Source organism: Protopterus annectens, chromosome 9.part0 (genome assembly GCF_019279795.1).
Source record: "Protopterus annectens isolate FY-2018-M chromosome 9.part0, PAN1.0, whole genome shotgun sequence".
Classification (NCBI taxonomy): domain Eukaryota; kingdom Metazoa; phylum Chordata; order Ceratodontiformes; family Protopteridae; genus Protopterus; species Protopterus annectens.
This window is the reverse complement of record NC_056743.1, coordinates 101,472,675-101,499,388: the sequence shown is the minus strand read 5'-3', so window position 1 is coordinate 101,499,388 and position 26,714 is coordinate 101,472,675. Positions and strand designations below refer to the sequence as shown.

General features: G+C 35.8%; 1 protein-coding gene across 1 annotated transcript in view; it reads left to right on the top strand.

The window, feature by feature from the left end:
• The window catches only part of LOC122810500 (high choriolytic enzyme 1-like), a 311,099-nt gene that overhangs the window by 134,105 nt on the left and 150,280 nt on the right, over nucleotides 1-26,714 (top strand). The window contains exon 8 of the mRNA XM_044082081.1: nucleotides 14,347-14,474. Coding sequence (XP_043938016.1) covers nucleotides 14,347-14,474 — 128 coding nt within the window. The remainder of the gene's footprint in view (nucleotides 1-14,346; nucleotides 14,475-26,714) is intronic.

Here is a 26,714-nt window from a genome sequence, read left to right as displayed (position 1 = left end):
CCAGAAGAATGCCTTTTTCAATTACAGTTCTCCCATCGGGGAGAGAAAGTAAAATAGCTTTCTCGCCTAGAATAGAAGTTTGCTAATTTTGAGTCATTTTGCATTTGTCAGATTGAAAGTTAAGGTGTTGGTCTTGCTGCAGGCTTTAATATTTGAAATGAGTCGTTGCTTCTAGGAGAAGGATTTGCTAGGATGTAAAACTGGGGGCTGTCATTGCTGAGTCCTATACAGTATAGCCTTTGCTTTTTTTAGTACTTAGAAGATTCATGTTTCAGAAGCAAGTCAAAAATAGAAAACTCAGAATATAGCTTTTGTTTGTGTACTGTAGGGAAGGTGTTAACTCTATGTATTACCTTGTTGTCTGCATGAAGTACATGTAAGTAAGTTTATCTGAGACTAGATAGATAGACAATTGGGATCTTAGGTAGATAATTATGAAGCCTGATTTTGAATCTGGAAAAAAGAAGGTAACATAAAATTGTGCTTTCTGGAATCTAGTTTGAAAATTGTGACCACCTGGAAGAGTCACGTTAATTCTAATTGAAATCTAAATTATTCAATAAGTGCATTATACTGGAGGTTACTGCTGTAGCTATAAAGGTGTACAGAAGCATTTTGTGATCAGCTGTGGCAAACTCTTTGTTAACATGTATAAGGATATGCAAAATAAAGTTCCATTTATCCATATTTATGAGAATTGCATCAGTTAAGGTCACTTTAGTTCTGCTGAATGAAAATCCATTTTGCTGAGAGGTGGCTACATTGTAGTGTTGAATGTAGGAAGCTAATATGCTTATAGGTTCATAGGTGATTACAAGGCTAATAACCCCTCAAGGACTTTTTAATCCCAGCAATGCTTCCCAAAGGTGAGACTCAAACCCTGTACCTTGTGTCTATATAGTAAACACCTTAACCAGTATGTCAATTCCCAAACCCAAAGTTAATGTGGATGTTGAACCCATGATCACACACCTTCCCATGCTTCTGCTCTCATGATTAATCTGTTGAGCTACTCTGCATAATGATTATATGGTTATAAATTAAGTTTTCTAAAATTCTGCCTAGTATAGATCATATAAAGTCACTAGCAAAGTATGCCTTGGTTAATTTTTGGAGGCGGGTGAAATGTTGCTTGTTTTCAGATGATGGGCATTGTGTTGATTGTAAGACATAGACAATGTATGTGTCTATAAGGGAGCAGTATGCATGAACTGGACAGTGTAACCAGCCATGGCTGAGGACTGCCTATTCCTGAGGAGCTAAGTAATGGATTTCATTCATTCAAGTTTCTGTTTCTTTTTTTTTTTCAAAAATATTTCTATTTTGTTTTCATTATAAACATATGCAAATGTACATATAACAAATACAATAAAACAATAACAAACTATTTACAATATTTACATTCATCCATGATAAACAATCATTTTATCCATGAGAAGTTCTCAGTATTTATTCAAAAGGTTTTCCAATTTTTGCCATGCTGTTTTTTATGAGTAATGTTATGAGTTCTATAACAAATAGTTTGCAGTTCTTTTTACAAACAACTTTTGCTAAATTAATAAAATATTTAAACATGAAATCTTGTTTACTTTTCCAGGCAAGGTAATAACTTTCCTGGCAATTGCAAGAATTGACCAGAGTATCTGAATCTGAAATTTAGGTATTACATTAGGTATAGGAACACTGAATAGGATTGGTGAGTTTGAAATATGACAGTTATCAGACCATAAAGCATTTACAAAATATCTGAAGTCTTTCCAGTATTGAACAACATTTCTACATTCAATGAACATGTGAACCCAGTTGGCCTCTAGTAATTCATCACATTTCCAGCATTTACTTTCACTGTTTTTGAGTATAAGATTTATTTTATGTGGAGTATAGAAACTCCTATTCATAAAGTTCCATGTATACAATCTCCAATACAATGAAGAAGAGGTACCATATGTAGAATTCCATAACAATTTTTTGGGATTCATCAGATATTTGTTCTCCATTAATCTTTACATAGTAATTCTAAAAATCTGAGTCAAACTAGTGTCTTCGCTTAGTATCTTATAGATAGGTGAGATTGTTAATTTCTGATTATCTGTCTTTTCAAGACACCTAATAAAAAGTTGAATCAAACTAGATATATATTCAGTCTCTAGGCTGATTAATACTCTCATTTTGTTTTCTATAACCTGCCGTAATGAGTGTATGAACAATCAACTGCCTTGACTATTATCAAAACTACATAAAAGAGAGCTTAGTAGTTTAATACTCTTATTTTCAATAAACTGATGCCAGAATATCAAGTTATTTTCCTTTAACTTTTGAATTGCATTGATGTTAAAATAATCTAGGCAATCTGGGGAGTATGCTATAGGGAATATAAGAAACAGAAATTGTTTAATGTTGTAATTATAATTATATTTTTAAAGTTATTAAATATTTGATTAATGCCATAAGTAAAATGATCAAACTTCTTATTAAATAAACAAAATTCACGTAAATGCCAAATGAGCTCTAAATATTCCATATTGTTCTTTAAATTGATTTTCTATAGTTCTGACATCAGTTATATGAATCTCATGTATTGTTTTCCAGCCAGATATATAGGTAGGTGTGATCCAATGTAATATTACTTTAATTATAACTAATTTGGAATAAAGATCTAAGCTAGGGAATGCTATCCCATTACTGTTCCAAGCTCTTATGTGCCATTTATATGTAATCCTAGGTTTTAAGGAGAACCATAAAAATTTAAATGGCATGGAATCTGACTGTGTCTTTTGGCTTTTTCCCGGTTAGGGGTTGCCACAGCGGAACTCCGGTCCGCTAATGATTGGCAGTAGAGTTTTACGTGCTGGCTTGCCGGGCTTAACGCACAACCTTCCATGAAGGAACGCCTGTTCACATATGTGGCCACACAGAAGACGCTCTAACTGAGGATCGAACAGGCAACATCTAACTGTGAGGTGACAACGCTACCACAGCACTACCTCTAATTTTTAAAATAGGTTTTGGGAGGTGGTAGTATCAATGACTGTATATAAAACAAAATTTTAGGTAAAATTATCATTTTAAAGAGAGCCTATCCTCCATTGTGAAGAACATTTTAGTCCATATTTTGATTAGTCCGCTAATGGTGGTTATTAAATTATTGTAGTTTAGTTTAACAGACTCTTTCCATGTACTCTTTATAGTGACACCCAAATATTCTAATACATCATTCTCCCAATTAAACAAGCTATTTTCTCTTAGGTTTTTGTTGATCTTTTTGTTAATTAATAATATTTTGGATTTATTATGATTAAATTTAAGCCCTGAAATTCTTTCAAACTTGCTTAAGGTACTTATAACATCATGCAAAGACCCATCAATAGCACCCAAAGTTAACAACATATCATCAGCAAATAATTGTATCTTAGGACAATAGTCCTTATTAATTTGAAAGCCTTTTATATTTTGCTTGTTTCTGATATATGTAGCAAAAGGTTCCATTGAAAGAGCAAACAATAACAGTGACAAAGGACAACCTTGTCTATTTCCCTTGAGGATTTCTAGTGGTAAGGATAGACATGATCTGATTTTCATATAAGCTTGTGCCCCACTATAAATTTTCATTAATAGGTTGACAAGATCTTAGGTGAATTCAAAACCAATCAGAATTCTTTGTAGATAAGACCAACTAATAGAACCAAAAGCCTTTTTCTATGTCTAGGCTGATAATAGTTGTTTGTTGTATTTGCATGCTATGTGTATTAATGATAGTAATTTAATAATGTTACCTTGCACTTTTCTAAGAATGAACCTTGTATTATCATTATGTATTAGATTAGGTAATATTTTCATTATCCTATTAGCTAATATTGTCATGAAAATTTTATAATCAATCTCTAGTAATGAAATCGGCCTATATAAATCACAAGATTTGGGGTCCTTACCTTGTTTTAATATGGGGGAGATAATTGAATGTTTCCACGATGGGGGTGTTATACATGTTTGCTTAACCATAGTAAAGGCACTCATCATTTTCTTTATTATATATTCAGGAAAAATCTTATATAGTTCAGGAATTATTCCATCCAGTTGTGGAACTTTATTATCTTTAATTTTTTTTATTTGCTCTTGCACTTCTGTTAGTGTTGTTTGTTTACTTAATATGTTATTTTGTTGCATTGACACCTTAGTAGTTATATTTTCTTGAATGAAAGTATTTATTACATTATCTGTCTCCAAAAGTGGTGTGTTATTATTTATATCTTTATAGTAGTTTTTGACACTTCTAATATGCCCATTAAGTTAGATGTACTCTTAACTGAACCATCACTTTTATATTTAATCTCATTAATACGATTTTGATTGTTTATTTTTTTGGATCTTACCGCTAGTTTATGTAGATATTTGGGATTTACAGCATAAGATTGTAATTTAAATTTTTCCAGATTTATGACTACTTTATGATTCAGAACTTCTAAATATTTTTGATTTAACTTAGTAATTTCATTATGTGCTACTTTGTTATTTGGTTTTGCGTCCATTTTTATCTTGTCTTTTTTTTTTTGTAAGTCTAAAAGTTCTTTGTCACACACTCTCCTTTATATAAGATACCAAGATGTTATTCTACTATATATATATCTATCTATATATATATATATATATATATATATATATATATATATATATATATATATATATAAGCTTTAAAGGTGTCTCATAGTATAGTATCAGTCACTTCACCATTATCATTTGTTTTCATAAACATGTCTATTTCTTTCATTATCTATTCCCTAAAGTATTTTAACTTAGTTATTTAAGCAGGAATTCTCTGTAGAAATCTTAAATCATCTGTATGTATAGTTAATGTAAAGTCTATAGCATTATGGTCCGAAAGTGGACAAGTCATTATAGATACGTCACTTATTTTAGAGTATATATTATTTGATACAAAGACCTTATCAATGTTTGTTTGTGTACCAAACCAATATGAATAGTGAGTATAGAATAAGGAATAATGTTTTCTTAGACCATGTATATCTTTAAAATTCATCTGGTTTGTAAAGTCATTTAACTTCTTGACTTGAGATGTTAGTTTTATTTTACCATTTTTAGAAGTATCATTGCCTGATAAAAGGCAGTTAAAATCACCTGTTGCTATACTTTCCCCTTTTGCATTTAAAGTAATCAGTTCCAGATATTTGTCAACATATTTAGTACTCAGCCCTGGTATCTAGTATGTAGTAATCAAAGTATAATACTTCCTATTGATTTCCAGCATAACCATGCTTAGCACCCCATCTTTATCTGAAATTGTATCTATAATTCTTGGCATAGTACAAGTATTTTTCCATAGAATAAGAGTGCCCCTTCTCTTAGTCTTTAACATGAATTAGCCAGAATGGTATAGCCATTGAATGAGTATTTTTGTAGGTCTTTTTTTAATAGATGGGTTTCCTGTAAAAAGATGATCGGGACTTTATGTATTTTGATATAGTTACGCAAACCAGCTCTTTTGACATTGTTGTTCAAACCATTAAAATTTGAAGATAAACATTTATAAGTCATTGACTATAATGTGTATGTTATTACTAACTAAAAGACATTTCTTCCGTGTTGACTTGAAATCTTCTGAAAACTTACTTCTCATGGATGCATAACATGTATTAAGCGCTACATTCAAAAACCCAAAACTATTTACAAACAGATACATGAAACAAAGTTTCTGGTTTAGTTAAAAACTTAAGTAAACCATCCATCCACCACCTCTCCAATACCAAACAACACAAATTATCCATCTTTGCTTAGAATATAATATAAAAGCATTATGAAAGCAACTAAAGAAATCTGAATCCATGAACTATACATTAGAATGAAAGTGTCCAATATATCTAAAGCTATATGAATATGGCACGTATGATAATAGCACCTCTAATATGTAGATATGCTAGAAATACACATCAGATCAAAGTACGTATAAAAATTAGAAGCTGAAGGTTAAGAAGATTGTCATTATTTCCAAGACTTTTTAAGAAACATAATTTAACCATTTTGTCAGTCATCTATCTAACATTTTTCATGTAGGGATCTGTTGAATATATATATAGGTTCATAGGTTGATACTAGGCTATCTGCCCTAGGGCATTTACAAGCCTAGCCAGAGTGTGTTTGGCTTTCGCCACCCTTCTTAGATTAGTTGACTGTGCCTCTATATAGTAGGTTGCAGAAGATAGCCCATTTAAGGTTAGTTTACCATTCCTCTGTCTAGCAGTGACACAGAAGAGATCCCAGGGGTAAATTTATGATCTCCCATCCAAACGTCAAGATTCTTCTTGAAGAGGGTCATTGAGGGGCTCTGTCTGACATGGATTCGGATTTTGTTCCAGAGTGAGGGGAGCCTCTGGGATATGAATCTGTCCCTCCAGCATGTTCTATTTATTTCTGTGCTGAGGTTTAAGTCACTGGAGCGTGTAGTTCTGATGGATTTGGATTTCTTGAGATGGAGCATGTCCATTAATTCTGGGTTGGACATGGCTTTATACGTCAGGCACAGATCGCCTCTGAGTAGGCGGTAAGCAACTGAGTAGAGCTGGAGTTTCTTTAGCCTGTGTAGGGCATCTGTTTGAGTCCCTTGATCCTCTTGGTGAGGTACTTTTGGGGTCTTTCTAGTTGTAGCAGGTGTCGGGTAAGGTACATCCCAAATGGGGCATTGTATTCAATTATGGGCCTGATGAGTGACAAGTAGAGGGGCACAATGACTTCTCTTGATCTAGATGTGAACCTCTTCATGATAAGGTGGGCTATATAGAATGTCTTTCTAACCACTTTGGCAATGTGATTGTCAAAGGAGAGATTGCAATCTACTTGGGTCCCGAAATCCCTAATTACTTCTTCCGTACTTAATGGATTACCACCTATGTGGTAATTTGTGGGCATTTTGTTTTTCCCAAAGGGGATGACTATGCACTTTTTGGCATTTAGCTTTAAGCCATGGCTCTAGTTATCCGTCTCTGTGAGACCTTTTTGGAGGATGCTTGTGTCAGCAGGCGAGTCGATTATGGCCCCCAGTTTGCAGTCATCTGCAAACTTTGTTAGCCATAGTCCTTCTGTGTTAGCCTGTACCTCAGAGAAATATATACCGAACGAGAGAGGTCCCAGGACTGAGCTTTGTGGGACGCTACTTGTAACTGGTTTAGAGTCTGACATGGCACCTGCAATTCTGACCATGTGGGTTCTATCCCAAAGCCAGTTTGCAACCCATCTTGTGACATAGGGGTTGATATTTAAGCTGGTGAGCTTATTTATGATGCCCGAGTGGGGTATTGTGTCGAAGGCTTTTGCAAGGTCAAGGTAGGCTGTGTGGACTGCCTTCCCTTCATCTATGGCCTTGGTGACTGTTTCAAAGAAATTGACCAGGTTCAAGAGGCAACTTATTACAACATAACTATTATATTTTGCAATTATACACATATTACTCATATGTATTAACAATATCTATGTTGAGGTCTTTCATCAGAAAGGAGGGAGAGAGAGAAAAAAGGGGGGCCTCATGACCCTCTGTTTAGTTAGTAAAGGTTTAGTTCTATAACATAAGTCTGATGTTAATATGCATAATGAGGTTTCTAATGCAGCTCCTAGTTCACTTGATGTCATTTAGTTACTAATAGTGTCATTGATTCTTCCGTGTTGACTTGAAATCTTCTGAAAACTTACTTATCATGGATGCATAACGTATTAAGCACTACTTTCAATAACCCAAAACTATTTACAAACAGATACATGAAACATAACGTTTCTGGTTTAGATAAAAACTTAACTAAACCATCCATCCACCAGCTCTCCAAAACCAAACGACACAAATTATCCATCTTAGAATATAGTATAAAAACAAAAAAGAAAAGCATTATGAAAGCAACTAAAGAAATCTGAATCCATGAAATATACATTAGAATGAGAGTGTCCAATATATCTGAAGCTATATGAATATGGCACATATGATAACAGCACCTCTAATATGTAGATGTGCCACACATCCGATCAAAGTATGTACAAACATTAGAAGCTGGTGGTGCAGCGGTTAGCGTTGCCGCCTCACAGCAAGAGGTTCTCCAGTTCGATTCTTGGCTGGGGTGCCTTCTGTGCGGAGTCTGCATGTCTTCCCTGTGGTCACATGGGTTTCCTCCGGGTGCTCCGGTTGCCTCCCACATCCCAAAGACATGCTGTAGGTAGATTGGACACACTAAATTGGCCCTAGGTGTGAGTGTGTGCGTGTATGTGCCTTCTGTGGAAGGTTGGGTGCCGGGCTGGCAACTCGACACCGTAAAACTCCACTGCCAATCATGAGTGGACAGGTGATTCACTGTGGCGACCCCTAACCGGGAAATGCCAAAAGAAGAAGAAGAAGTAGAAGAGTGTCATTGAATCTGCAAAATGTATGCATCTATAAGAGAACATAGGCATTTTCAAAGGAGTTAAACAATTTTATCAGAACTAATTATTTACCATTAAAGTATCTATTGAAGGATAACAGAATTTCAAGAGAAAATAATTCTAAGTACAACCATTTAACAAGTTCAAAAGGTCAAATGATGTCATCAGTGTTGTTTCCTCAAGCTGCAGATTCAACGTATCTAAATAGGCTCATGCACAACAGAAGTTGTCTCTAGTGAAGAAAAAAGCATTTTTGGTAGGAAATTCAGACCTTGAAGCTTTTAGAGTTTACAGAAAGCAAAAAATAACACTCAAGCTGCCTTGTCAGTGCATGTCATAAATCTCCACAATGAGAATAGTCACACAGAAACCAGTTTCCTCACAAAACATCAGCATCATGAAAAAATTAACCCTTTCATATAAAAACTGCTATTTAGAAGTAACAACAGCTGCCTCAAATCATTTATATATATATATATATATATATATATATATATATATATATATATATATATATATATGTATATATATATATATATATATATATATATATATATATATATATATATATATATATATGTAGATATACGCACCCTGGAGCTGAGAAAGGATTAAGGCAACCAGCAGTCTTGTATATAACTCAAACGACCACTCAAGCACCAAACAGAAAATTATTTTGTTATTAAAAGCTTCTAAAACAAGCTAGTCAGCACTGACACAAACCTATCGGTTCAAAGCAACGAAAATAAAATACTAATTCGCATACCAATCTTGATTTAAGTTCAGTCCTTCAAAGATAGCAGACCAAAGCAAGCACGCTCACAATGCTGATCCAAAAGACTTCACATCCGCTCATTAAACAGCCTCAGTACTGCAACGCTGACTCCCTCAGACAAGCTTACAGGCGAGTCAAGGAATGTCTACCAGAAATAAACAGCGTATCAGCCAAATGCCGGTCCGGAAGACCTATGAAAGCAATGGTTCACTTCGCAGCTTTAAGGTTTCAGCTAAATCCAAACTACAACCCTTCGGTTCAATTTCAATGGATGGTATACAGCAGTTGATCCTATGTACTAAACAGATTCCAAATAATGACGTTTATAAATAAAAACTAAGTTTATTTGTGAGCGCTTTCGCGGGCACTCCACCCGCTTCTTCAGACAAACAAATACCATGTGGGCTTGCATTTGATTCAGGATTGGACTGATGTCAGTGACTCAGTGTATTTAAACTGTTTTTAAAAAATGGTATTTGTTTGTCTGAAGAAGCGGGTGGAGTGCCCGCGAAAGCGCTCACAAATAAACTTAGTTTTTATTTATAAACGTCATTATTTGGAATCTGTTTAGTACATAGGATCAACTGCTGTATACCATCCATTGAAACTGTACCGAAGGGTTGTAGTTTGGATTTAGCTGAAACCTTAAAGCTGCGAAGTGAACCATTGCTTTCATAGGTCTTCCGGACCGGCATTTGGCTGATACGCTGTTTATTTCTGGTAGACATTCCTTGACTCGCCTGTAAGCTTGTCTGAGGGAGTCAGCGTTGCAGTACTGAGGCTGTTTAATGAGCGGATGTGAAGTCTTTTGGATCAGCATTGTGAGCGTGCTTGCTTTGGTCTGCTATCTTTGAAGGACTGAACTTAAATCAAGATTGGTATGCGAATTAGTATTTTATTTTTGTTGCTTTGAACCGATAGGTTTGTGTCAGTGCTGACTAGCTTGTTTTAGAAGCTTTTAATAACAAAATAATTTTCTGTTTGGTGCTTGAGTGGTCGTTTGAGTTATATACAAGACTGCTGGTTGCCTTAATCCTTTCTCAGCTCCAGGGTGCGTATATCTACATATTTTTTGGTTCACGCTAGGGTGGTTTTTACGATATATATATATATATATATATATATATACTTATATTTAGCTATAGGTAAAAAACAAGCAAAGTGCAGTTCCACGGCTGATAAAAAACGATATTCCAGATCCAGTGTAGTCAAAAAGTTTAATAAAAAAGATGAGCGCTTTTACAATTCAAACAATTGCTTCTTCATATCATAAAATGACCAAAAAAACACAGGTTTAAGTACTCCATCAATTAACAATAATTAGTCATGTGATATGTAAAAAAAGTAGCAAATGTGCTCAGGAAAAGAGCTATTTAAAAAGACAACCACAGTAAAAAACATCCTTCATAAAAAACATATGTATGAACAAGATACATAAAAACTGTTAAAAATCCAACTATATGCTGAATGACCTGAACATCTAGATATATTTTTATATGTTATATTAACTAATATAGTATAAATATTATATAAATTACTTTCTCAAACCCCTGTTCTTTAATTCATCCATTTTTTTTTACATTTATCCATTTTTAGTAACAGTTCTTGAATGTTTATTATAAGATGTAATTATTTCTTCATTATACTCTTCTGGTGTGGGTTCTTCAAGTTGCTCATCTTGAGATATCCAGTAGAAAATTTCTTGACAGGAATAATTAAAAAATTCTCTTGACTATTAATTAATTAATTTTTGGCAAATAATAAAGATCTATGTTAATCTAACTTTTAGTATGCTTTTAGTTAGATTTTTCTAAAAATTAAAGTATATTTCCTGTCAGGATATTAAAATCTAAGCAGAGGTATGGGTTTCTGCTGCTATCAGACTGGCATCTAGGCCACGCCCCCCAGTTTCTTTGTTTTTGTAACTCTGAAGCAGAATTGAGGTGTGCAGGCTAAAGGTTCAGCATTTTTATTGAGTAAGAGTCATATTGGGTATTATCTATAAGAGGCAGTTAACAGAATTCTTTAAGAAAGCCCTTCTGGGAACAGAAAGCCTGCTAAAGAGCTAAAGAAGCATTTTTTTCTTTAATGGTGTTGCTTGAGGTAGGACCTATTACTTGCTTAACTAATAGTTTGTATTGTATGTTTATCTTATCTTTTTGTTGGGTTTGCAGGAATATAGCTCTATGACAATTGATGGCTTTCTTAGCAATATTTCTTAAATGTATACATTTCCTAGATACTTAAGCAGAAAGTTTTTTTTTTCATTCCTGCCAAGCTGAGTGTGTAAATTTGAGCAGATATTTTAATTCCTTACTAATCCAGGGATTAAACTTAGATTTACAGAGCCTAGAAATAACTGGGAAGTAGTTCTCTTGCAGGTTAGTCAAAAGAGTAAAGACGAGTTTGATGACTATATTAGAATCATTTCATTGAGAATATAGGACTAACGGGAAGTGTTTCCATCATTCTAGAGGTTTTTAGTCCCATATTCCTTGGAAATCCTTCCTAAAATAGTTTTTCATTCCTGATACTCAGGTATGTGATTAGACCAGCATCTTTAAAATTTACGTAAATGAAACTATAAGCTAGATTGATGGTAGACTCTAAACTACAGAAGCGATTGTGTTATTTGAAATGGCATAATTAAAAGTAATGGTTGAGTGATTACTAAGGTTAGGGAGTAGAATAGAGACAGATGAGATTAAGTCAGGAGTGTTTGCAATTAGCAGATATAATACAGAATGGATATTCAATTTTGGATTAAGTCTAATAGCATGTTTATGCTTTAGGATAAGGTCATTTTCTGATAAAAAAAACTCATTGATTTCAAATCTAATATTATTAAAAGGTGACTGAGTGGCTTTAAATGGTTTAACAGTAGATCCAGAAGATGTTTACATTTGTTAGGAGAGGCTGTTAGCGGAAGATTTATGCAGACAGATGAAGGATATGAGTCAGTTTGAATAGTGATCATGATTCATTGTGTGAGGAAGCCTGGCTTTAAATGTATTTGAAAGTAGTTTACCCCTCCATTTCTATTTCCAGGGCAGGTACTGAATGTATAATTCTATCCAGGGAAGTGATGGCTTAGGTGTCATGTGTCATATTTTAACAATGTTTCTGTTTTTATTAAAAAGTCTAAAGGGCATAGTCATAAGGTGGTATCTATTTTCTCAAGCTTATTATTGATGTTTAAAGCAGCAAGTAGGCAGAGACTACATTGTTTTTATTATAGATAGAATTAGGGTAAATGGCAACATGACAAAAATGGGTAAGATGTTGACTTGGATAAAGTTCTTTGTATCCTTTAAGGAAAAAAAAAAAAAAGAAGAGACAATGTGTAATTCTAATAAGAACCTAGGATATGGGATTATGAGCAATGAGTTTTAATTTTGAAGAGTGAATTTAGATTCATAATGGTGCCAGTGTAAGTGTGAAGGTGGCTTAAAGAGAGAAATTAAATAAAGGAAGAGTAGCTATTAGGGAGATTAGGCCTACTTTGGAATCAGAATCTTTATTATATAGGAGCTGTTCAGTTTCTGAGGTATTTTATGGTGAAGGTAGATCCTTAAGGTGGTAGTAATGAAAACTTGAAGAAAAAATTATGATCTCTAGCAAATATAACAGCATAGTATAGCCACCTAAGAGTGTGAACATTGGCACTAGATGATTGCATTGTTGATCTCTCACTCTGACCCTTTATATAAAAATAGGGCAATGTTGTGATAGATGAACAAATAAATGAGAAATTGGATGAGGAGGGTTTGATATGGAAAAGATTGCTGTTGATCAACTGATGTGGTTTTGGGATAAACAGTTGCTATGGACAAGATATATTTAATAAGTGTATGGAAGTAGGAATGAACTGAGTCAGAAATATTAGTTAGAAAGTAAGATGTGAATAAAACTGCAAAGCAGCAGCTTTATTGTAGTTTTAGACATGACTGCAGTACCGTACAGAGGTGTGTTGTGGATACTACTCGATTTGACTTGGAAATTGTCCCATGTCTATGCCAGGTCTACCAGCCATCTTCCAACCCATTATGGATTTATTCCAGTGTCTCTGGAACTAGTCATGGAAATTTAGGGAGTCCTGGAGGCCATCTATGCTTCTGTCCAGTATTTTTTTTCTTTCTATTTCATATGCCCTACCCACTTTCCCTGCCCCTCATGCTTGTTGATTATATCTGAGGGCAACTCCCATTCTTTGGACCACTCCTCCCTCTAAAAAGCATCATCAATGAGCCCCCTTCCTCCTGCATGGGCAGTCCAAGCCTTCCCTTCCCCTCTTTCAGTCACCAGAGCTGCTACTAGAACCAGGGTCATCTGGGCCATAGTCAGGTCTTTATCCCTCTATTCCACTGGAGCTCCTTTGCTACTATCACCTTTGATCCCTACTTACCTACTTACTATTGCCATGACTACAGTATCTCTGAGTGTTACAGGTCTAAATACTAAGACATGGTCTATGGTCTCTAGCAATATTAATTTATACAATTTACTGTTTTGGTGCATATATGTAACACTTTTTGTTAATTATGTATGATTTGCAATTTTTTTGTATAGTAAACATAAAATTGTTACTTTGTAAGTATCTTTGCTGTGCTGCCTTGGCCCCAGGGAAAATCACTTCAAAAGTTAACAAAAAAACAAACAAACAAACATATACATCAATTAATAAACAGATTTGAGAATGGTGGGAATGAAAGAATAGCAACAATTCTCCCATAATATTTGCTTTGCAAACTACCACTTACTCTTTTATTTCTATTTTTTTTTATCTAAGCACAAAGATAAAGGCTGGATTGTCAGAATATTACTGGAAGGAATTTAGGATAAAAGAGTAAAACACTTTTTAATGGATGTAATGCTTTGTTTATGTCAACTGCAGAAATATATCTTAAAACAAAATGCCCATAAATATAATTGGAATGGAACTAAATCTGAAAGGTCATGTGTCAGAAGGAAAAAAAAGAAAAGTGTTTATATCACAAAGCCAATGTGAGAATGCAAGTATCCACCTTATGTGTTTTGAAATATGAGTCCCTTTATAATGACAAAACTGCTGGTGCCTATAAGGAAAGACACTATCAAATGTCAAAGTGTAAGAATAAAGCTAGTAATAACGCTAATCAATCTAATTTTCTTTTTGACAGCTATGCTTTTTCAAAGGACAGCAGATTGCCAACCATAATGCCATACCCGGATAGCAACGTTTCAATTGGACAGAGATATGGCCTTAGCCACTTTGATGTTGAAAAAATTAACAGATTGTACCAGTGTAGTAAGTACAAATAACTGTTTCCCTTCTCAAGTGTCCAGTCTATAATCTTCAATTTATGCAACATGGAAGAAATGTATATTTTAACTTTATGATTCTAAACCTGTTTATCCTGAATCTCGTCTCATGTCTTTTTCTGTATTCAGTATTATAACCCAGTACTGAATATAATGGTGGTAATGGCTTCTCTGCAGTAAGGTTTTGACAGTAGCAGAGATTAGCAGATTCTAAGTTAGTTGCAGATAAATGCATATACTTGAGGTAGAGAGAATGACAGTTACTCCTTGCCTAAATAATGATTAGTAATGGTTCTCTGCAAACAACTACGGAGGACAGTCATTTGTTTAAATTATCGATACAGTGCATCTTTTCTATAGTATTCAAGCATGAAGTCCCAATCATTGCATAGGCAGGTTCTGATTGATGCTGATGTACTCATGATGCTCCTCTTATTCATTCTGATTGGTGCTGCTGTACTCATGATGCTCTTCGTATTCATTCTGATTGATGCTGCTGCACTCATGATGATCCTCGTATTCATTCTGATTGATGCTGTTGTACTCATGATGCTCCTTGTATTCAGTCTGATTGATGCTGCTGTACTCATGATGCTCCTCGTATTCAGTCTGATTGATGCTGCTGTACTCATGATGCTCCTCGTATTCAGTCTGATTGATGCTGCTGTACTCATGATGCTCCTCGTATTCATTCTGATTGATGCTGCTGTACTCATGATGCTCCTCGTATTCATTCTGATTGATGCTGCTGTACTCATGATGCTCCTCGTATTCAGTCTGATTGATGCTGCTGTACTCATGATGCTCCTCATATTCATTCTGATTGATGCTGCTGTACTCATGATGCTCCTCGTATTCAGTCTGATTGTTTCTGCAGTACTCATGATGCTTCTCGTATTCAGTTTGATTGATGCTGCTGTACTCATGATGCTCCTCGTATTCATTCTGATTGATGCTGCTGTACTCATGATGCTCCTCGTATTCATTCTGATTGATGCTGCTGTACTCATGAGGCTCCTTGTATTCATTCTATTAATATTTTTGTGGTGATGGAATACCTCTGTGTCCTACAAAAGGCACAGATGAATTCTGGAGTGAAAATGTAAAGAAAGGACGATAAGTGATAAACTGTTAAAATGCTTTTAGTCTCCAACATAAGTATTGACAGTGTGACTGGTCTGGTGAGGAAGCATAGATGCCCTAAACTGATATGAAAGGTGGGCAACTAAAGAACTACAATAGCAATTTCCCAGATCTCTATGAATACCTCACCCATTGTACACCTCCTACTATGTAGGAAGCCCTGTTAACTTAACTGGAAAGGGAGTGCACCTTGAAGATGCATTGTAGCCAGGAGTATATTCCCAGATAAGAGTCATCCCTAGATGCTGTCTGTTTTTTGTGAGGATGATCGCTCCCATCTACCCCTGTATGACAACTCCTCAGAATTCTCTCAATGCTTTGTACCATTGCCATTCAGTGGGTAAAAATGGATGTACACGTGGTCTGATTTCTAAATAATTTAAAATTACAAGTATTAGCTCATGCTATTGATAGCATTTTCACATAACCATTCACTTCATTAACATATTTTTTATGCTAGAACTTTGTATAAAATCAACACAATTACTTTTCTGAAACTGTAATCATTTCCTTATATTATTGTATGTGTTTTCTTTCCTGTCTCCTTTTTTGAAATGTTTAACTAGTACTGTATTATTAAAAGATACCACCTTAAAGCTTGCATCACAGACAATACAGATGCTGGATGTACTTCAGCTTATCTAGGAGAGCCGAAGAGATATTAAGTTATGTTTTTATACATAATTATGTAAATATTATCACATAAAAGTGCACAACTGGATGGACAATATTGGTACTATGAGTCTGTGTAGCTTGAATGTTTATCGATATATTTTCATTTATTTATAATGCATTACAAAAATGAACATTAGCATGCTTATTTTGACTTATAAAATTTGGTTTAATACTACAAATCGAATGAATGAATGAATGATACTACTTGCAAAGAAGAGTTTGTGAATTTATTGTTTGATTTTTCTTGAATGTTTTAGGTTACAGTGACTGGTAATTAATAAGTTTCTAAAGTTTCTGTTTGGAAATGTGTTGAGGCATTCTTTTATGTGTTTGAAAGTGGCTTGATTGTTTTGAAGTTGCTTGAGTCGGGATGCACAAGTATGTATGGTTACAGAAAGGATATATACTGTAGTGCATGGGGCGCTGTGATTAAGTAAAAAACAAGGCTAAATTGCATTCTGGTTCAGCACTGTTATAGCATGAGATCCGACTTTAACAAGTTTTAGAGGGGTGTTGGTGCTGCTGACATCTGCACTAAAAGCAAACAGCTCCAACCAGAAAACAGCAGCAGCCGGACATGAAATGGCTTCATTTCACTTCCTGTTCTAGCCTGCTGTCTGCTAAATATAACTGTACTACAGCTTGTGGTAAAGTCTGAATCTGATTTTATCTACAGCAACAAGAAAATAAAATTCTGCAGAGCTGCTCAACTAGGGTGAAGCTTTTTTTTTTTTTTTTTTTTTTTTTTTTTTTTGAGAATTTGTGTAGGAGATCAACAGGGACTCAATGAGGGTTGAAAGCAGAGGGCTTGGGGTGGGAAGGTACTGTAAAGTAAGCATTATGGTCATTTGTTGCAGCTTTTTAAAAGAGCCCTAAAAAGAGATCCATGAAATGTTTTACCATGACCTTGTCATTGAGGTGAGAAAAAGGAGAAGGCACCTGAATGGCACAGGCGAAGAGGTGGTTGACATACCTATAAAACATTTTAGGATTATGGACATCATGGTGCTGTCTATAGAGGTTAAAATTAAGTTTTTACTAACCAAAATTACATTCCTTACCTTATATTCATCTGTGAATTTCATAAGGCCAGATTCAAGCTATGTGCACAAATGATGACTACTCTTATTTGCAAAGCCATGGAAAGAATTATCATGTAAATTATCAGCAAGGACATAGAAGACCTCCAGACACTGGCTCCATCTCAGTTTGTCAAAGGAAGGTCATGCTTACTGAACCTGGTGGACTTCTTTGAAAAGGTCACTAAAGCAATGGATGAGGGGAAGTGGTGCATACAGCCTACCTAGATCTGGCTAAAGCATTTGATATAATACCTGACACTAGCATTGTCAATAAAGTTACAGAACTAGTCATAAATCCCTTTATAACACCCAGGATAACTAGTTGGCTCATGGATAGGGCCCAAGAGTTTAGTATCAATGATGCCACCCCAACTAAGAGGCCAGTCACCAGTGGAGTCTCTCAGGTTTCTCTGCTGAGCCTGCTCCTCTTTGGCATCTACTTCTTGGATGTCAAAGTCAGTATCAAAGACCTTTGGTTTACTATGTTCACAGATAATTGCAAACTGGAAGCAGTCGTTGCATCATTCCAAGACAAGAGCACCATAATATAAGGTCTAACACAGAAAAAAAGCTTGGTGCCAAAGCTATGGTTTCAAGAATTAATTATGGCCCCTTTTGGGAAGTCGGCCACCCCAGGTAACTACATCATCAATAAAATGTCCTAAAAACTTGGTTCTCTAGTCAGGGATCTGGGAACTCATGTAGATACTAACCTAGACTTTGACCAACATGTATCCAGGGTAGTAATATGTTTTTAACCTTTAAGTAGGGGCACAGCATCTAAGTCCAGATAAGTCATCATATCTCTGTACTTGGACCTGATCAGACCCTAATCACAGAGTATAATGCCCGTTTGGTATGTGCCTGACCAGATATGTGCAGTAAATGGAATATCCACAAAGATTCATTAAAAAAGAATATAGGGAGAAAACACAATGTCCTATACTGATTGTGCCAAAGTCCTGTCTCTTTACTCGGTATCAAACAGATGTCCAAGAGGTGATCTTTGCCTACTATACAAGGCTTGCTTTGTGAATGTGGAAAAGGATCATCTGAACAGCATCAGCACTACTAGATTAAAAGTCCTAAATTTTGCTTGTGACACAAATAGACCATGTTGGACAGACAGATATGTTTCTCAAAGAATTCCACTTCTCTGGAACAAGCTCCCCATCTTTGTGAAGCAAAGTTCCACCCTAACCCTATTGAAATGCAACTTGGATCAATGGATGGGTAATTGGAAATTTGTTCTGGTGCTTATGTGTTTGATGGACACAGGCAGCCAGTAAACCACCTCTATGTAAATCAAATTTGTTGGTCACATTTCGGGTGCAGGACTAGTCTTATAAGGGCCCTAGGGTCATTATGATAGTGTACACCTAAGAATGTATGAACCTGTAATGTTTTTGTAGATATAGTATGTTTAAGATTTCAGTATTTCTGAGCATTTCCCCTACTAAAAGATAAAGTAATCTAATAGTTAAAATATATAACTAGAATGAATACATGGACTCATCTCCTCATGTCAGGGAACATTATGAGGGGACCAAATTGATTTAATAGACTTATGGCAAGTTTTGGTATTTACTGTTTTACTTACAAATTTCACTTCACTGTTCACACTTCTGAATGTCTAATCTGTGTCTGTTATTCTTAAGTCATGTAAACAAAATTACTAGAAAAAAGGGAAAAATTTCTCATCACTGAAGCAAAACGACTTCACCGAACATAAATATCACAAAGTGCATCATAAGAATACGGTAATCATTTGAAATGTCAGGACCCATTAGAACAACTCCTGAAATACAGAGACTGAACAACCAAAAGAATGGACTTACATATATTAAGTCCAAGATATTGGGGTGCGGCGGGAGTCCCTCTGTAAAAAGAAGTTTAAAGGAGAAGAGCATTTGTCGAGATTCCCTCTTCTCCGAGTTTCTTTCTTTTTTTTTTTCAGCTCATCAGCACTCAGCATTTCAAGTGCCAACATTTCAATGGGGAGTATAAAAATACATTCCATGATTAGCAGAATGAGTCCAAACTCAATATTCCTGTTTCACGTAACTAGTAAAAGTAATGCGCGTAAAACTGCCAACACATCACTGCAACAGAATCAGTGATCCCTGAGTTATCTGGAGAAACTCTGATGCTATCACATATTACCACCATTGCAATATAGCCACTGTTTCTTCAGTTCTCCGGAAACATACTGGTGAGATTAACTTGTCCCCATCATTGCACCACAGCCAACATTTCCTCAGCTATCTGGAGAAACCCTGTGATATTGCATATTCTTACCACTTCAGCCATATCATTGTTTTCCTGTTGAAATTCTATAGATATTACATATCCACACAAGTGCATCACAACCAGTATTCCCAATGTTAATTGGAATAACTCTGATGATATTATATATCTTCACCATTATAACATAACCAGTGCAGTGTTTCCTCAGTTACATTGAGAAGCATTGGTGATATTGCATAATTATATATCCCCACTACTGCAAGATAACCAGTATTCCTTCAGTTATCTGGAGAAACTCTGATGATATTAAATATCCCCACCATTACAACATAATCAGCATTCCATCAGTTATCTGTGGATGCTCCAGTCATGTGGTGTATCCAACAACTGCAACATAGGAAGCATTTCTTCACTTATCTGTGGAAATCCTGACAATATTGCATATACCCACCACATCAGCTTAGTCAATATCAATTTCTGGTGATGTTAGACATTCCTGCCTCTAGAACATAGCCAGCATTCCCTTTGTTATCTGGAGAAACTTTGTTGAGGATAAATATGCCTACCACTTTAAAATAGCTATCTTCTAAAAACTATGTTACATGATCCCCAGATCCCCAACCATTCAAAATAACTAGCATTTCTTCATTTATTTGGAAAACTCATGATATTAAATATCAACCCATCCATCCATAACCCCTTTTCCCATTATCCCAACTGTTATCTATGTAAATACTGGTCATGTTACTTTTTCCTACCATTTCAACATAGCCAAAATTCCATCAATTGTCTGAATAAATTCTGATGATATCACATCCATCCAGCCAGCATTATGAGATGCTTCACAATTCCTACAGTAACACTATGAACAGCCACTGCCATCCACAGCATTTACTAGACAGCATCAGAATGCAAGTAGATTGCCAGGCTTTTCTTTCATGCCACAAACACACCACATGCCCATCTAGGGACAATTTAGATTTTGTCCATCCACATAATGCATGTCCTTCAGATATTCCTAGAAAAAAACCCACTCAAAAACAGGGAAGGCATGCAGACTCTGCACAGAAGATGGCCTAGCCAAGAATCAAACTGTAAATCTCTTGCAGCAGTGAGGCAAAAATCATACAATCTGTGCACCATGCCACCTATGTGTATATGTATGTATACGTATGTATGTGTGTCTGTGTCTATGTGTGTGTGTGTGTGTGTGTGTGTGTGTGTGTGTGTGTGTGTAAACACACACACACACACACACACACACACACACACACACACACACACACATATACATAGTTATAATCACATAATATATTAATTATTGGGTAGGAATTTTTTACTATACATGTGGCAAAGACATTTGGCAGGGTGGAATGGGATACTAATGCGAGATATTGGAGAAAATAGGATTCCCTGAACACGAACTGATCAAAAGTAAAAAAAACAAAAAAAAACAAAAAAAAAAAAAAGGGAAAAGCCACTTTGTTTGCATTAATCCACTAGTGTATTCCTATAGGTGTTTTCCAGGCAGACAGCTAACCAGAGTTGAATGTACACATTCTTAAAATCAAGCAAAGAAAACACAAAGCAATGCTTACTTGAGCTTTAAGTTGTCTGTTTTTTTTTTACTTTTCACCTGTCTCAGATCACCTATCAGACTTCATCAGATACAATGCTTTTTCCAGGAAGAAACATTGTATCCGATAAAGTTTAATGGATGAAAGTTGAAGAAAGTTGTATGGTTTATTCAAAGTAATAAACACTTTCATTTGTCTGAGATTGGATATCAGACTTCTTCAGATACAATATTTCTTCCAGGAAGAAACATTGTACCTGATGAACTCTGATAGATGAAAATACTCGTTACTTTGAATAAATCAGGCAACTGATTGCTTTGTGTTTTCATTGCTTGATTTTGAGACTGTATACATTTTACCCTGCTTGGAAAATGCCTACAGAAAGAAAATAGTGGAGCACTTTGGACAAAGGCTTTTCCTTAACTGTTGTATGTAAAATAACCCATCAGAAATTATGAAAACACATTATTCCTTGATAATATTGGACCTGTTGTTTCTCCGCATGATTCATTCTAAATGTTATCTTATAACTGTTGGCTAGTTGCAAGTATAAATTCTGAATTGCTGTATGTAAAAATATATAAACTCACTGTGGAGCTTTTCTCCCCGGGTCTCCACTGAAAATGACCCAAATGATCATTTGGACTAACCTGGTCAACAAATGTAAAAAAAATAAATAAAATAAATAAATTTTGTTTTTACTTGTTAGTCCCAGGGAAAACCAGCTACTCTGGGTTTGGAGACCCTATTAGGGGACCTTCATCATAACAGGTAGCCTACAGTATGTATTACAAACAATTAAAAGTGTGTGTGTGTGTGTGTGTGTGTGTGTGTGTGTGTGTGTGTGTGTGTGTGTGTGTGTGTATATATATATATATATATATATATATATATATATATATAGATAGATAGATATATAGATAGATATAGATATAGGCCATAATACAGGCAAAGATTGCAGGAAGACTTTTAGGTGTGACAGGGTTGCCCCATATGCTCCACTCTCTGTCTTATTTTAGCTGCCATCCATCCTGAATATAATGCAGTTATTCATAGAGGGTTATAGGTCAGAGGAAATGGATCTAAAAATAGCTTTAGATACAGATGACATAATAATAACATTGTCTGATACAAGTAATGTTCTAGATACCTTGCTTACAATACTGTTAGAATTTGGGAAGAACTCAAATTTTAAAATAAATAAAGATAAAATGAAAGCCTAGGAATAAATATGGGAGAACAGACAGAGATAAAGAAACAAGAACAGAGTTGGTGGAAAAATGAAGAGATAAGGTATTTGTTGATATGGTGAAGGGAGATATATCAGACCTCAAGACAGAGGACTTATGGGAGAATGAAAAGCAGATAAAAGATAATTTGTTGAGGTAGAAACTACTGAATTTAGACCTTGAACAGACAGTACAAATATTACACTGGCATGTACGCTCACACTCATTATATTGGAGACAAACATTCTTAAACCTCCCAGAGAGAAAAAAAGAGGGAAAATTAGGAACTAGATGAGGGATTTTGTCTGGAGTGACTAAGATTAAGAATAATGCTGAAGGAACTGGCAATTCCTGACTCAGAAGGATTTGTAAGAGCAGTGATATTGATTCACATGCCTAGGACAAGAGATGTCATAAGAGGAGAGGTGAATTAAAATGTTATCCCAGAGAAATAGATGGATGGGAAAGAAAGGGTCCATGCAAGCACTATGGGAGGAATAATGGAAAAAGTTGGGACAACCAGTGTTGGAGGATATAGGAAAAATACTGAATGGAATATTTCAGTTGAAGAAAATGAGGTGATAGAAATCATAGGATCATAGGAGATTACTAAGGTAATAGCCCCAGGACCCTTACAAGCCTAGCGAAGTTCAACCTGTTTTCCCAAAGTGTTTGATTGAAGCAGACACTAAAATCAACACCTATTTTCCCTGTCCAAGAGGGACACTGGTAGAATCTCTGGGGTGAATTTCCAGTTACCCATCCAATTGTCTAAATTATGCTTAAATAGGGACAATGAGGGGCTTGTTTTACATGAATAAGAAGCTTGCTCCAAAGGTGGGACAACCTCTATGAGACAAATCTGTCTGTCCAGCAAGTTCTGTTGATGTCATATGCCAGGTTAAGGTCCTTTGAGCGAGTAACCTCTGTACCATTTGACTTGTGAATATGTAGCATTTCCATTAAAGCTGGGTCAGAGATTGCTCTATATGTAAGGCACAGGTCACCTCTGAGCAGTCTGTATGACACAGTGTAAAGTGAAAAGCATTTCAGTCTGTCCACATAAGATCCTGAAGACCATGAATTTTCTTTGTAAGGAATGTTTATGGCCTCTCCAATTGATGCAGGTATTTGGAAAGGAACATACCAAAGGAAGGGTTCTACTCTATTATTGGCCTGATGAGGAAAGAGTACAGGGGCATTATAACTTTTTTTTTTCTGGACACAATGCTTTTACTTATGAGATGAACAATATCAAATGCCCTTTTTACCACTTTGAAGACATGGTTATCAAAGTTAAAGTTGCTGTCAAGCTGTGTACCCAGATCTGTCACCACTTACTGTTTGCTTAGGGTATTGCAATTGATGTGGTTGTTTGCAGGAACATCACCCTTGCCGAATGGGATGATAATGCATTTATTTTCATTAAGTTTAAGACCATGACTTTGGCACCAGTCATTAGTCTGTGTAAGACCTTTTTGCAGGATGCTGACATCACTAGGGGTGTCAGTGTTTGTTCCCCGTTTGCAGTCATCAGCAAACTTTGTCAGCCACAGTCCTTTAATTTTAGCCTATACTTCTGAGAAGTAGATTCTGAAGAGTAGGGGTCCCAGAACTGATCCCTGTGGAACACCAATAGTTATGGGTCTGCTGGAGGTGGTGGAGTCCCCTATTTTGACCATATGAGTTCTATCAGTGATCCAGTTTGCAACCCACCTGACATTTATGGGTTGATACCCAGCTGGGTGAGTTTAGTAATGATGCCTGAGTGGGAGAATGTGTCTTGGTAGGCCATATGCACACATTTGCTCTTATCTAGGGCTTTGATGACTATCTTGAAGAGGTCCATCAAGTTTAACATGCATGATCTCCCCTTGACAAAGCCAAACTAGGTGGGGTGAAGCATTCAGATATTTCTTATATCTTTGTTAATTAGGTCCATGATGATTCATACCATGTCCTTGCAGATAAGGCTGGTCAAGATAATGGGTCTATAGTTCCCAGGATCTGTGGACACACCCCTTTTGTGCAAAGTGATGATGATTGCTCTTTTCCATTCCACTGGGACAGAGCCAGTGCTTAGGCTATGATTGAAAAGCCTGCTCAGTGGTGATGCTAATTCCTGTTTTAACCCATGTAGAACACAGCCCGGGATGTTACTTGGTCCCATAAAGGCTGTGTTTTTGGCCTTGGAGAGGGCATTTAAGACCTGCTCCTTGGAGATACTAACAGGAAAAGGTGTTAGGGATGCTTTGGGATATATGTGGCGGGAAGTTTTCACTGAACCTGTCAGCCAGCAGGTTTGCTGTATCCATAGGTTCTATATATGTAGTACCATTAACTATGAAACAACACTTAATCCAAGTGGGGGAGCAAAAAGAAGAAAAAGGAGAGAGAAATCAGGAAAAAGATGGAGAGAATTGAATACAAAGTTATAATTCTTGTAGCAGGTAAAGGCAGAAGTTAGAATGAAGACTGGAGAGGAGGTAAAAGAAGAGTATGGCTTACATAACTGAGGGTGATGCAGTGGTACAACAGTTAGTGTTGCCACCTCACTCCAATTCATTTTCAGCTGGGGTGCATTCTGCATGGAGTCTGCATGTCCTTCCTGCATTCCAGTGGGTTTCCTCCAGGTGTTCCGGTTTCCTCCCACATTCCAAAGACATGCATCTAGAGCATTTCTCCCTGGACCTCCACTGAAAATAGGCTCTGTCCCAGTGGGACTTTTGTGGTAAACAAATACTAAATAAATAAAAATATAAGTATTCATTATTATGTGTTGACAGATGAGGGGAGGAAAACTCAGTGGTATAATCCTGTAGGAATATATAAAAACTAATACAGGGATGGAGAAAGGATATGTGAGTAAGGGTTTGATAAGAAATGCTCACAAAGCAATAAGAGAATTAAATTTACAGGCAATGATACCAATGAAACATGGGGCCAAAATCGAGTTCCTATCAAATAGACAGATATTTGAAATTCATATGGACAAAACCATATCATCGAAAATTACTTTTGTCAAAACAAACTTGAACAAAAGTAATACCCACATATGCCAGAAAGACTGGTTTTGCAGGGGGGCAAGCCCCCCTGCTAATTATATATACCATCTCTGAGATCCCACTATAGTGCGTAAAAGGGCACATTTCCTGTAATGCGATCTCAGCCAAGACATTTCAATGGACTAAATTGTTGATGATATGGTTTCAACAATATGAATTTTGACAGTCTTGTCTGTTTCATCATTTGATAGGAACCTGACAAAATCTGAGGATAGTGATACAGAAGGAATAGCGGTCCAAAGTGTAGGGCATCATACGACAGATAATCAAAATGAAGACATTTAGAATATTTGTGTGGAATGCCTACACAAGTATTTGTATATGCTGAAAAAAATAAGGATATACCCAGAAGCCTCCAGTGTTTGTTAAAGATGAAAAGAGCAACAAATGGGGGGTTGAAAACATATATTTTGAGAATGCCAAGATCTGAATTCCTATAGAACAGACAAAAACAGTCTCATTAGGGGAACAGAACGAAAGGAAACTGGGCTCACAGATGGGTAATGGGGACTGGTATAAAGTAGAGTGGACTGAAATAATTCTTTTACTATGAAAACAAATCATAACAAGATTATAGAAACAACAAAAAGGCCTCAAATAAAACATCTATACCGTACCTCTCAAGTGTACCTCATTACGAGGAACGTACCTCATTTGGGGTCTTAAAAAGTTCATGTTCCTCGAAGTTCCTCAAAGTTCCACATTGAAAGAGTCAGTCACACATTCAGTGTTAGGAATTTCTTTAAGTGAAATCCATGGTAAACAGAAATTAATCATATTAATTCATGAAAGGATCTTCTTTATAAGTAAAACCAGCATATTTTAACCATCCTATGACCTTCCTAGCGGAAGTTGTTGGTAAGCCATTAGTATAAGTTCCACATTTTGCCCATTTGTTCCACATTATGAAGGCGAGTGTTCCTCATTTTGGAGATGGAAGGTTGAGAGCTATATACATACAGGAAAATTTTTTAAAAAATTCTAACAGCTAGTTCTAATAAATTGAGAGGTAAATTGGAAATACTGGAAAAAAATCACACACAAGAGGAGAACGAGAGAAACAATTTGTTGGTTAATTAAAGATCCTGCTTAGGAGAAAGATAAAAGGGAGGGGTTGTGCATACTGTATGTAGTTATAAAAGGAATGGGAATGTAAATAAAGCACAGAATAAAGACTAAGTTGTAAAAGCAGGAAGTGCAGATAGGCC